Below are 13137 nucleotides of genomic sequence, written 5' to 3' on the forward strand. Positions count from 1 at the left end.
GACCACTGTTAAGTTGGTCCCAGACAGCAAGAGATTCAAAAGAGGTAAGAAGATTGTTTTGATTTTAACTCTATGCCACACATCCAATTAATTGAAATAACTCTTGCCATAGAAGATTTTTATTATAAAATTAGAATTTATAGAATTTCTGTTTTCTCTCCAATTTCATAAAAACCCTCCTTCCCACCCTTTTCTTCTCTTGCTCTTGGGCAAGAAGAGTGTTACAGGAGTAAGTCTGTCAGAGTGAGCACAGCCAATAGTAAAGCAGCAAAATAGAAGTAGAGTGTGAGGGAAAGGCAGGACTCCCCTTCGTTTTGAAACCAGGCAATCTGTGTACATGCCTTCCTTTCTGAATTCTGTGGATTATCTGTGTGTATATGGCGGTGTATGAGATACTAAGTTGACATGGCCTATTGAAATAATTAAGTGTGCCCAGTAGGTTTCTCCTTGTACATGCTCCTTGTATATTTTGATATGATATTAGATGCCCTAAGACTAGGGGGGGTGATATTAGATGCCCTAAGATAAGGCAAGGGGAAATGTAAAATAAGAAAAATAATCAGTTAGCAAATCCAAGTATGAACACAGCCACTCAGGATCCACCAGGACTCCTACATGTGAGTGCTACAGTGACGTTGAGCCCCTGTAAGGCACACTGGAGGCTACTGGCTAAGAAAAAGAAGCCATTATGAATCAGTTCATATAGAAAAGACATATAGAAATACACATTTTGATTTCTGTCAGATAAGTACCACAACCAAACGTTTTTCATTATACTCAGTAGTAGAATTGGTACACCATTTTCTTCTCATCCGAAGTCTAAATGTAATTAGATTTCAGAATCATTCTCTCTTTAACCTCTTGCTTCCCATAAAAACACCTGGCATATTTACATCTTTGTTTTAATTAACCAATTGAGGTGGGTTGAAAGCAGTGCTGAGTTGTGATCCCAGTAGAAACGATTATGGTCTCTAGACTGAATTCCATTAAAGTCTCATTCACCTGTAATTCATCCTCTTAACAATTAAAAAAAAAAAATCTCTGCACCAGTGAGTAAACAAATGTGCATGCCACCTAGATGTAAACAACAAATTGCTTGTATTTATGCAAACACCATGGGAAATACTCAACATGTGACTAATGTGTTTGTCACATAGAAGTCTGACTAACGTCAAGAAGTGTCAATTCTTAACTTGCTTGGCTAATAGGCATATTGTCCAATCCATTTTGGATTAGCATTCCCTTTTAGTTTTCTAGTTAGAATGATGGATGCGTTATCTGGAGACAAGTTGAAGGCATATAGCTCATCATCTATTGAGATTTAGCAATACACTGCTTTATCCAATTTCCTTCTGTTGTGTGAACGTTGTTTAATTTAACCAGGAGAATGTTTATATTGAGGTACACATTGTGCGTGCTATCCAGATGAAGTTAGATGAACAACCAATTCCTGGCATTAGACAGAGCCAATATAGCTTGAGAATTATCCAAATTATGTACACATATTTCCAGTTGATTATGCTAGTATTACATACATGACCTAATGATTTGACCCCATTGTTCTTAAAAAGACAGGATTTCTAATCAGTTAATGTTTGTCAGCTGCTATATAGCTATATATGTTTCAAATTGTACCTATTTAAAATATTTGTTTTCAGCCCACCACTCTGGCCTCTCCATGGAAGCATCTGTGTATATCTGATATTAGGACCATATACAGAAGTTGAGGAGGGGGATGGCTCTTCATATTCATGAAGCCTGCATATTTCTGTTGCTAATTCCTAGTTTGGTCACTCCAGCTGCCTTCAACCATGAAGACTACCCTGCTGATGAAGGTGATCAAATCTCAAATAATGATAATAATCTGATATTTGATGACTATCGAGGGAAAGGTTGTGTGGATGACAGTGGTTTTGTATACAAACTGGGAGAGCAGTTTTTTCCAGGGCATTCCAACTGTCCATGTGTCTGTACTGAGGATGGACCTGTTTGTGACCAACCAGAATGCCCCAAAATCCACCCAAAGTGTACTAAAGTAGAACACAATGGATGCTGTCCAGAATGCAAAGAAGTGAGGAACTTTTGTGAATACCATGGGAAAAGCTACAAAATCTTGGAGGAATTTAAGGTAAGACCAATACATATTAATTCATTGATTCCTTATTTCATTGTGTATGTACATCTAGATATAGAAATACATATAGTACTTTAAAAATCATGCATTAATTTGATGTTTAATTGATATTGGGAAAAGATGTGGCATGCTAGTCAATAAATATCCAATTTCTGTGTTATCATTGTCAGGTGGGTGGGAATAAGAGGTGTATTAGAGATAATTAGAACTAGCAAGAACTGACACTTCAGTGTCAGATTTTAACTTGTTTTGGTTCCAAAATATGAGACTCCTTAGAGATATGTACAAGTCCATCTACCTCCTTTGGAAAACATCTTGTAGCTTTCATGCTGCAAAGGAGTATAACCAGCAATTAAGCACTTTGACTGACCTGTATCTAGTATTAATGAAGAACACCAGAAAAGAAACAATCAATTTTGCAGGTTAACCTAGAATGATTGTACCAGTGGAGAAGTGTCAGTGGAAGTGGAACTGACCTCAAATGACTTCCCCACACCTCCCTTCTCCTGGCAGCCCTCTCTCCTGACGGTTGGAGGATTCTTATAAATGAGGTGGGCTACGTTGCTGTGGAGAAAGGATGGATGGGCAAAGCATCAGGCAGGCACCTTCCTGCTCATGGAAGGTGTTTTCACCCAACTTTCAGTGTCTCCCCCTTCCACCCCAGCCCCAGCCCCTCACATCACAACACGCCTCATTCAAGAGGGTCCCCAAGTGCTCAAATGGAGCTTTTTGGGGTGCTGAAAATTCACTCTAGGGCTAGGCCATCCTCATTTCCACTTGTGTTTCTCTGGATCAAGGCCACAGTATTTCCATTTTTCATCAAGGATGGGTAAACATATGAGAAGATCCACAATAAGATGGTGGACTGAAGAACTCCAAGCCTATGGAAACAAACAAAACTGATAAGAGGTGATTCATATTCTATAATTATTCAGGAAAGACTGACCCCATTGTCATTCCGCATGTTTACAGAGCAATCCAAAGGTGCAGGTGAAGGAACCAAAAGTTGAAGAACGATATTTCCCAATGCACTAATGGCATTTTGTTCTCCCTCCTAATTTTTTGTTAAGGTCCCCCCCCCCCCCAGGAAACATTGGCAAGGAGTACTCCAGCTCCAGGACTGGCATAGTTTGCTCCCTCCCCACTTTGTGAGCTTGTTGAGAGAACAGGAAGGCAACACCCTCTCCAGAATGTCTTCTTTTCACCATCTTTGATATTAGAGCTCTGACATTGAAGCAGGATTGACAGTTGATCTTCCCACAGCTTCCAACATGAGATCTCTGAGAGTAGAGAAAATGAGATCTAATGGATCTAGTGGCCTCTAAAATGCCTTCTCAGGGACCATAGGGTTATATTCTAAATGGCTTGAAGTATATATTTCTAGTGCAGGAATTAGTTTTGACTGCTATGAATGCCTAGGTTACTTTCTGTGACTGAAATCACCCTGCCTTTTCTGACAGTCTGAAGATCTAGTTCTCTTCAACTGGAGCACTCTTGAGTAGTTAGGCTCCAATTATCATGAAGGAAATCTTTTCATACATGTAACCTTAGGCATGAAACAGCCTCAGTAAGTCTGGAAATGAGTACCTACGAAGTGGAAAAATGAATCAAGGGATTTTTCCTCAACCCCATCCACAGTTTTTCTGAACCTCAGATGGAGGTTCTTCAGCCTTTTGAACTGGCATTATCAGTGCAAAGATGATAAAACCCATATAAAGCCCAGAAAAAGCAATCATCATAGGGCCTCACCTTTCTTACTGTCTTACTATCTTTCTAAAGATGGGGTTGTATATCCAATGCAGGTGTCCGCTAATGGATCAGAAAGGGAAGCATTTACTTCCAATTCTGCCTTCCACAGTCTCCCCTGAAAATCTGCTCTGGATGGTTGGGGCCCAGGAGAACGGTGTGTGTGTTGAGGTGGGGTGAGGGACTGCAGGAAGGAGGACAAACTTGTAAAAATTGCCACCCCTCCTCTTCTGTTAACAGATGCCCCTGCTGGAGCAAAAGAGCAACGTCTACCACTCAGATTTATTGACTGCGTTTCATTGGTTTTTTTCTAAAACCTGTTATTACAGATGTGAGATCTCTTCATAGTAAGATCTGTTCACACCACATATAGTTGCCTCCCACACTGTGTATACGTTCACATGGACCATTAAAAAACCCCTTGAACATGATGACTGCAAGTAAGACTTAAGGTCAACTAACAACAATCGGTTAGAAGAATGAAATTTCAGTTGGAGTATTCTCCCATTAGAATAAGTAGGATTTAAAGGCACTCAACTTTGCTAGACTGAACCTGGGTTTGGCTGATTAACATTCTATGGCTTTTAAAATGTGTTTGTAGGAGGGGGGTTATTGGTTTGTTTTTCTTTTACTATTATGTATTTTGTGTTCTCATTTTGTATTTTTATGTTGTGAGCCACCCTGTGATCTTCAGATGAACAGAAATATACAAATTTAATAAAAAGTAATAATTATAATAATGATGATGATAATGCAGCCGTAACTTGGAAGTTGAACAGAATCCATTCTGGAAGTCCGTTCAACTTCTAAAACGTTCAGAAATGAAAGTGCGGCCTCTGATTGGCTGCAGCCAATCAGAAGCTGCGGAAGCCGCACCGGACATTTGGCTTCCACAAATCGTTCAAAAATTGGAACAATCACTTCCAAGGCGTTCGACAACCAAGCAGAGGCAGAACAACAACAAAAGCTACCCCTCTTTTGTTACCTGATCCAAAGCTACTGCCTTCTAAGCTCTCATTTTAAATTCCATTCAGTCTCAAGTGTATGATGTTTGCATTGGAAGATAATGAATGAATAGCTTCATCCAGTTTCATGGGAGAGTTTGTGGCAGCATTTTTTATTTTATTTTATTTTTTGCTTTATCCAGTTCAGTGGAGGATTTCAGCTAATTTATTATATTGGATTTGTTTTGTATGATTCATCTTCAAGATGGTGAAAAACTTTCCCTGAACTCAGCTTTTGTTTTGAAACAAGAGGCCCATTTCAGTTATGCATTTCTTCCCTGCTCCATGGGGTTTTGTTTTCTTCCCTGGAAAACCAGCATGAAGTTCTAAGTTTCCAAGGGAGAAAACTGAGCCAAATCTCCCTAAACAAATATCTACATTGGTGGGTGATAACGATGGGGAAAGGACCATGGTGTTAAAAAGCTTGCGAGTTAGAGACTAAATTAGAAAGGGAAACCCCAGTTCTAAATATTAGACAGAAAGGGGGGGAGGCCTATAAGGGAAGTGGTTTCTGTCAACATGTGCAGATTGAACCAGCTAGTCAGGGAACCCACTCCATGAGCCCCAGCTGACAAAGTGACTTGGCCCTGGCTGCTTATCAAGGTGAGTTAAACAGACGGGTGAGTTTGGCAACAGGGTGAAGAGGCCAAGGCAGCACATTCTGCCCAAAGTAATCCCCAACTCTTACTTAGGTTATAGAAACAATGAAAAAACAACAGCAACCAGGCAAGTAGAAAGCCAGCAGGGGCATGAGAGCTTTCCAGTGTTTTGCACCCATTGCCATATATATAATTATCTCTCCATGCAGCAGAAGTCATGGGTATGTCAGAGGTGCAATGAGCTCCTGGCTCTCTGGGAGCAAGCTTGTTCCCTTGAGGCCAAGGTGGCAGAGCTGGAAAGTGCAAAAGAGGCAGAGAGGGAGTGGAGGAGGCCTTCGGGAATGTGGTAGCTGGGTGCCACTCCCATGATGGCAGCTCCCCTCCTATCAGGGAGAATGAAGGTCTCAAGGAAAGAGAACATCACCTTGAGGAAGAGAGAGGCATTCGTTTAGAAGGGACCAATTCTTTGGGAGATGATAATGATACCTGTCCAGTGGGTGGAGCAATTGTGGTATTGGGTGATTCAATCATTAGGAATATAGGTAGTCGGGTATGTGGTGGACATACAGACTGCAGCATGAACTGCCTTTCTAGTACAAAGGATGTGGATGTTGTTCATGATCTCAATAGCCTGGTAGATAGTGCCGGAGTCAAAGGAGTTGTAAAGGAAGATAAAGAGATTGTGGAGAAGCTACAGTCTCACATCTGTCTTCAAAATGAAGGATATAGGGCAGATCCCAGTTCAAGAGGAGAGTCTGAAGGACTAGGACAGATAGTAGTGATGAAAGATGATGTTCTAGGCCTAATAGACAAAATAAAAACCGACAAATTGCTAGGTCTGGGTGACATCCACCTGAAAGTTCTCAAAGAACTCTAATGTGAAATTGCTGGTCTTCGAACAAAAATATGTAACTTGTCACTAGGTTCAGCCTCCCTACTGGGGACTGGAAAGTAGCCAAAACAATGCCAATTTTTAAAAGGGGGATACAGGAAATTTTAGGCTGGTTAGCTTAATTCTGTCCCTGGAAAACTGATGGAAAGTATGTTAAAGATAAATAACCAATCACATAGAAGAACAAGGCTTACTGAAGCAGAGCCATTACAGCTTCTGCAAGGGAACGTTCTTACTCACAAACTTTCTTTGAGAGTTTAAACAAGCATATAGATAGAGGTGATGCAGCTGACATAGTGTATTTGGACTTTCAAAAAGTTTTTGACAAAGTACCTCACCAAAGACTCCTGAGTATGCTTAGCAGTTAATGAGAAAGAGGAGAGGTCCTGTTATGGATGAGGTATTGGTTAAGTTTCAGAAAGCAAAAGAGTAGGAATAAATGAACAGTTCTCCAAATGGAGAGAAGTAGAAAGTGGAATCACTCAAGGATTGGTATTGGGACTTGTGCTTTTCAGCTTGTTCATAAATGATGTAGAGTTAGGAGTGAGCAGTGAGGTGAGCAAGTTTGCTAATGACACCAAATTGTTCAGCATTGTTAATACAAAAAGAGATTGCAAAGAGCTCCAAAAGAACTTCTCCAAACTCAGTGAATGGATGGTAAAATGGCAAATGCAATTCAGCAAAAACAAGTGTAAAGTGATGCATGTTGGAGCAAAAACCTGAATTTCATGTATATGCTTATGGGGTCTGCACTGGAGGTGATGGACCAGGAATGACCTTGGGGTCACAGTAGATAGCTCAATGAAGATGTTGACCAAGTGTACAGCAGCTGTGACATAGGGATACTGCATGATATGAATTATTAGGAAAGGGATTGAAAATAAAACTACCAATATCATAATGCCATTATACAAATCTATGGTGTGACTACATTTGGAATACTGTGTACAGTTCTGCTTGCTTCACCTCACAATGATCAAAGGGATGGAGTGGCACCCCTATGCAGAAAGGTTGCAGCACTGGGGATTCCTAGTTTAGAGAAAAGGCAAGTAAAAGGCGACATGATAAAAGTTCATAAAATATTGGAAGACTTAGGACAGATAAAAGAAAGTACTTCTTCACGCAGTGTGTAGTCAAATTATAAAACTCACTCTCCAATGAGGCAGCAATGGCCACCAGCTTGGATTGCTTTAAATGAGGCTTGGACAAATTCATGGAGAAGAAGGCTTCCAACGGCTGCTAGCTATGATGACTATGCTCTGTGTCCACATTTGGAGGCAGCAAGGCTTCCTGTGGTTGCTGGAAACCACAGGAGGGGCTCTTGTGCTCCTGCTCTGTTTCCTGGTTTCCCACAGGCATCTGGTTGGCCACTGTGAGGACAGGATGCTGCTCTAGATGGGCCACTGGCCTGATCCAGCAGGCTCTTCTTATGTCCTTGTGTTCTTATGCCTCAGGGTGGCAAACTTTATGGTTGGTGTGAACCACCGTCCACATGGGAAAACCTAGTCTTAGCACATTGCAAGACGACCTAAATGTGATGTTGCAATGATATGATTAAACAGAATCTGGTGAACAGCAGTCACTTGAGAAACCAGTTCTACACCTAGATACAGCTCACACTGAGTGCAATTTAAGGAGTTAGCCATGCTCTGATTGTGCAATTTAAAATACTCCATGTTGTGTAGGATCTTAGTTATGAAGAAACCCAGTTTTATCCAAATTTACCTCATTTTTTTTCAATACTGCTGCTTGTTTGTTTATTTATTTCTCTGCTGCTTGTTTATTCTATGCAAACCAGCATCACTCAGACTCTTTCCATGTTCAAACTTATTGGAGCCAGGCATTCCTATTGTAACCTCTATCTAACCGCATACACATACTTGTATTTCCACTACCCCATCACTGGAAGCATCATGTCCTCACCTTACCAATAGTCTATAAGCAGCACATTCATATTAATCATATTAATCATTCTTGCTGTAAAGACAGCCAAAGAAGAACTCAACAAAATAAATGTCTTCTGTCCAATGCTATAAGAGATATACTCTATTTATGATTTCAAAATGGCAAGGAAGCATATTAGATTGGATCTCAGTTCTGTAGAAACCTGCAACAAAATCCCATTGGACCTTAGTGATGACAAGCCAAGCATCACCACAGTTTTAAAATAGGGGGTCTGTGTTTGCAGAGCCATTGTTGCCAGATAAGTATAAAAAAGTCTCTGGCCAGTTTTGACTATTGCGTATGGTCTTATAATCCAATTTATAGCTGTCTTAATAACCTTGTCAAGCACTGATGATCTATTAATTATAGGAACATTTGTTTTGGGAATACTAGACATCTGCTCCTTTGTTAATTCTCCTTAAACAGGTTTCAATCAATGCAATTATATTAAAGAAGGTTTGCATTATATATGTATTGCTTTCCACTTGTGCATTATTGCATTTCAGCAGCGCCTGAATTATCTAAGGCCAGGGTTCTCTTCCCTCCCTCCCCCCTTCTGATGCAGATTGAAAGCACATACTACATGGTGCCTTACTTGCAAATATCACATCCATTCTGTCTTCAAGACTGAAATGTTGTTTTTAAGGTCTGCAGTAAGCCAGAATCTATCATTTCAGGTGGGAAGGAAGCATAAGGGGCAAAAGCACTTCCCTTCCACAATGCGCAACTACCATATGAAATCCAGTCTACACAGTGCTCCCTAAATGACTTCAAAGTTACATGTTGAAAAATATCAGTCTGCACACTGGATAAGAGGAGAATGTTTTGCTTCTTCTATAAAATAGTCAGACAGTGCTCAACACAAAAGAAGGCTCCTTTTAGAGCCCAAGAGAATAATGTTAATATAAACCATTTATTTTAGGGAAAGGCTGTAGCCCAGTGGTTGGGCACATGCTTTGCATGCAAAGGATCCCAAATTCAGTTCCCTGCATCTCCCGGTTTGGCAAGGAAAGACCTGACATCCTGGAGAATTGCTACTAGTCAGTGTAGATGATGCTGAGCTAGATGACCAATGATCTGATTCAGTACAATACGGTTACAGAACTAAGAATCCCCATCTAGAAATGAAAACTCAGCATATCTCCGCATCAAATGGTCTTCACAACACAGAACAACAATTCAATTTACATCCTTCTGTATCCTAATTTCTCTACAGCAAACAGGGTAGTCTTATAAGTAACAAGGTATCTGAATCAGATATCAGAAAACATATATTTTGGACGTATGTGAGCTATATCGGTCCTCTATTTTGCTCAAACTGATATCTACATAATTGGCTAATTTAAGTTGCTAGAGGTGCTTTATTTTCTAACAATAGATTTTTTTAAAAAAACAACAACCTTGCAACTAGAAATCTTTAATCATATTGGCAATTCTTTGATCTCTCTCCAAACCCTTCCTTCCCCAATTTGCTTACTGAGTGGCAGAAATGCTCAAATCATTTCTGTGCTGAGCTCTAGAAGGCATTCAGCTCAAAGTAAGTTAATAAAGGCTTAAGCAAACATTAGGAAAACCTCTTGGCTCTCGGTCGACTGACCAGTGGTGCGCGTCACAAGGAAAGTTAAGCTGTTCTCAAGTTACAAAAATGATGACTAATAAAGTCACCCAAGGGTGGGGGCATGGTGAACCCCCCGCAACCAGGATCAATTATGTCTTTTCATTATGTGTTCTATAATTTCATGTACTGCTTGAAAATCTTTGCACACAAAAGCATTTTCAATAATGTGCCGTATCCTTTAATAAGAGAAACGATGAACAATGCCAGATAGAACTCAGCTGCTGAAACCAGACAAGAGAAACAGAACATCAGTCAAATGGAAAAGTATGATTTATTATCTCCCTTCTGGCAAAATTACAGTGACGCTGCCTATGCAACAGTGTCTGAAATTACTGACTTACTATATTTCTGTCATGGCTGATAAAAGCAATACATATTCAAGTAGAAGGGCATGTCAGACAATAACTAGAATAGTACCTATATAAAAAGTAAGCCATTTATTTAGTGTTGTTATAGTAGTCAAGTATCTGTCTAGGCATTGGTTCTATACCATACAGAAATCCAGCATTATAATCATGCTTAGCAGTGGTGATGGTCTGGTGATGGAAAACCAGCCTAGGGGCCATATAAAGAACGGAGTGTGCATCCTTCAACAGTGACACATTTCAATGTATTCACTGCACCTTTCGTGCCTTCACTTCTTTTCTTAGCCAGCACTGCTGAGGTCTTCTTGTGGGCCACAGTACTCATTATGGATGTATAAAATCTATCCCTATATATAGCTTTAGCGTTCCTGGCTCATGGTCTCCGAAAGCTTCATAGTTCCTCAGTCTTGCATTTAGGAGCTGACGACATAAATATGTTCAAAGGTTGTCCTTTGGTCTCAGTGGAATGCACATTCAGATGGACATTTGGATGCATATCTGAATTTTTAAACCCCACCTCATTTGTGCATCCAACCCTAGCACGCACGCACACACACACACACACACACACACCAATGGACAGTAACTCAGAATAGGACAAAAAGAAGGTTAAGAATAATTTACACAGCAGCTGAACTACAATAATTGCTTCAGATACTGGACTTGCTGGACTATCATAGCATCTCTGCTTCTGGCATAAACTAGATCTAATAGCTAAATTGGATTACAAATGTGCAGGCAGTTCAGTAAAAAAAGAACTGCCACATGTCCCACACTGAATGTTTCTCTAGTTATGTTGCTCTGTTCATCTTGACTTATGCACATAATCCAAGTGTGAATACATTCATTGTCCAAAACTGTGCACACAAAGCCCTGTTGAAGAAGCAGTCATTCAGCAGGACAAAGGGAACTAAATACAGTCATGTAATCACAAGTATGGTTATTGCTTTTAAAAGAGGGTTTCTGAGCCACCTGGACTGGAGAGAGGATCCATCTATGGCAGAACCTGCATATTGCCTCCAAGCTTGTTCTCCCCCCCCTTCCCCCCCCTCTTTGTTTGCAGTATGGCTTCCACTGAAATTAAATAGACAGCTGGATTTGCAACACTGTTAAACCAATTCAATCACATTGCCATCCATGATGTCCGTTGTCTGGCTTAAAGCCAAATATGGAATGCAAGAATGCTTAATTTCAAGGATGCAGCCTTTCTTGTTTTGGAGGTGCAGCCTGCCTTAGATGCCAGTCATCCAATGACAGACAATGTGTCCATGCTGGACAGTCATCACCAGCTGCTACGTCATAAGCATAACATGGCGTTACTTTGTATCTGGAGATACTGGTTGCATGTTTTCCTGTGATGTTCTGCTCTTAAGGCACCCGTGCTGCTCTTAGCCTGTGAACAAAATTCCCACATATTTTTAATGTAAGCAATTTTAATGTAGGCACTGATAAAAAGTGACAGGAAAGTGCTGATATCTAGGCTGGGGGAAGTGTCTCTGAATTAATTTAATGCAAAGTATATAATTATCCTACTAATTGTTTAAAGGACTATGACATATTAAGCCATCCAATGACAGATTTTATATAATTAGCTAAAAATAACCATATTGGGCTCTAAAGCTATAGGAAAAGAAAGGGCATGACTCAGACCTCACCAGCACAGGAATAAACCACTTACAACTCAGTATTACTAGGAATACAAGAGTTGAAGGTGAATAGCTGCCCTGAACTGACAGACCAGGTGGAAAGAAAAGGAAAGAAAATCTCAGCATTCTGAGTCCCGCATTTCCATTTTTTTCTTTCTGCTCATGTAGTTTCTAAAACACTATTATCAGATGTTTTAACTGTGGCAAAAGGATCATGTATCAATTCTGTCATTTGTATTGATGTGAACCTTGTATAGCTAACTATTTATCTCTGTCCCCAGTATATCTTATTGCTGTGGCTAGTGGCTGATGCAAATAAAGTTTCTGTCTATCTATCTCCAAGCACTATAGCCAATGACATCATGTGACTGGTAAATATAAACAAACCTATCAAGAGTTGACCAAACACATTCCTGTCCAGCCCCTTCCTGAACTTCGCCTTGATCTCATCTGCATCTCCTGGAGCCCAGAAGGACTGCAGAGCTTCCAAGGCCGCCTTGGCTGTCATGTCAGAGCCCTCCCAGTCGTACAGTAAAAGTAGAAGCAACATAGCAGAGAAAGAACATGCTTCAAGACTGAACATTATATTTCCTCCCTGCCAATACTTAATTAAGTTGACAATACAGCAACTTGACAATACAGTGGTGCCCCGCAAGACAAATGCCTCGCAAGACAGAAAACCCGCTAGACGAAAGGGTTTTCCGTTTTGGAGGTGCTTCGCAGGGCGAATTTCCTATGGGCTTGCTTCGCAAGACGAAAATGTCTTGCGATTCCTGGGGGTTTTTTTCCGCTCCCCACCCCCTTTTTCTAAGGCACTAAGCTGCTAATAGCCTTTTAGCAGCTAATCCGCTAATCCCTTAAGCCTTTAATAGCCGCTAATAGCCGCTAAACCGCTAATAGCGCTAATCCGCTAATCCGCTAATGGGCTTGCTTTGCAAGATGAAAAAACCGCTAGACGAAGAGACTCACGGAACGGATTCTTTTCGTCTTGCAAGGCACCACTGTACATTAATCAAGTGAATGCACATATTTTAAAAATACACATATTTAAAAATGTAAAATTATAGCCATAGAGTGTTGGGGGGGGGAGACCACAAGGGCTGGAGAAGACTTTTTTCACCCTTCTACCCTCCCTCACTATGGTTCTGACCAAGCAAGCAAGCAAGCACACACACACACACACACACAC

The 13137-nt window shown here is 40.5% G+C and overlaps 1 protein-coding gene across 5 annotated transcripts in view; it reads left to right on the plus strand.

The window, feature by feature from the left end:
- VWC2L (von Willebrand factor C domain containing 2 like) overlaps nt 1-13137 on the plus strand; it is a 103393-nt gene that overhangs the window by 1608 nt on the left and 88648 nt on the right. For 4 of the 5 annotated variants that reach the window (XM_083400133.1, XM_083400135.1, XM_083400137.1 and 1 more), the window contains exon 2: nt 1659-2128. In XM_083400133.1, coding sequence (XP_083256259.1) covers nt 1736-2128 — 393 coding nt within the window. In that variant the 5' untranslated portion in view covers nt 1659-1735. The remainder of the gene's footprint in view (nt 1-1658; nt 2129-13137) is intronic. The other variant, XM_083400134.1, reaches the window with a different exon arrangement.

The sequence above is a fragment of the Podarcis tiliguerta genome (assembly GCF_965153285.1).
Source record: "Podarcis tiliguerta genome assembly, chromosome: 1".
Classification (NCBI taxonomy): Eukaryota; Metazoa; Chordata; class Lepidosauria; order Squamata; family Lacertidae; genus Podarcis; species Podarcis tiliguerta.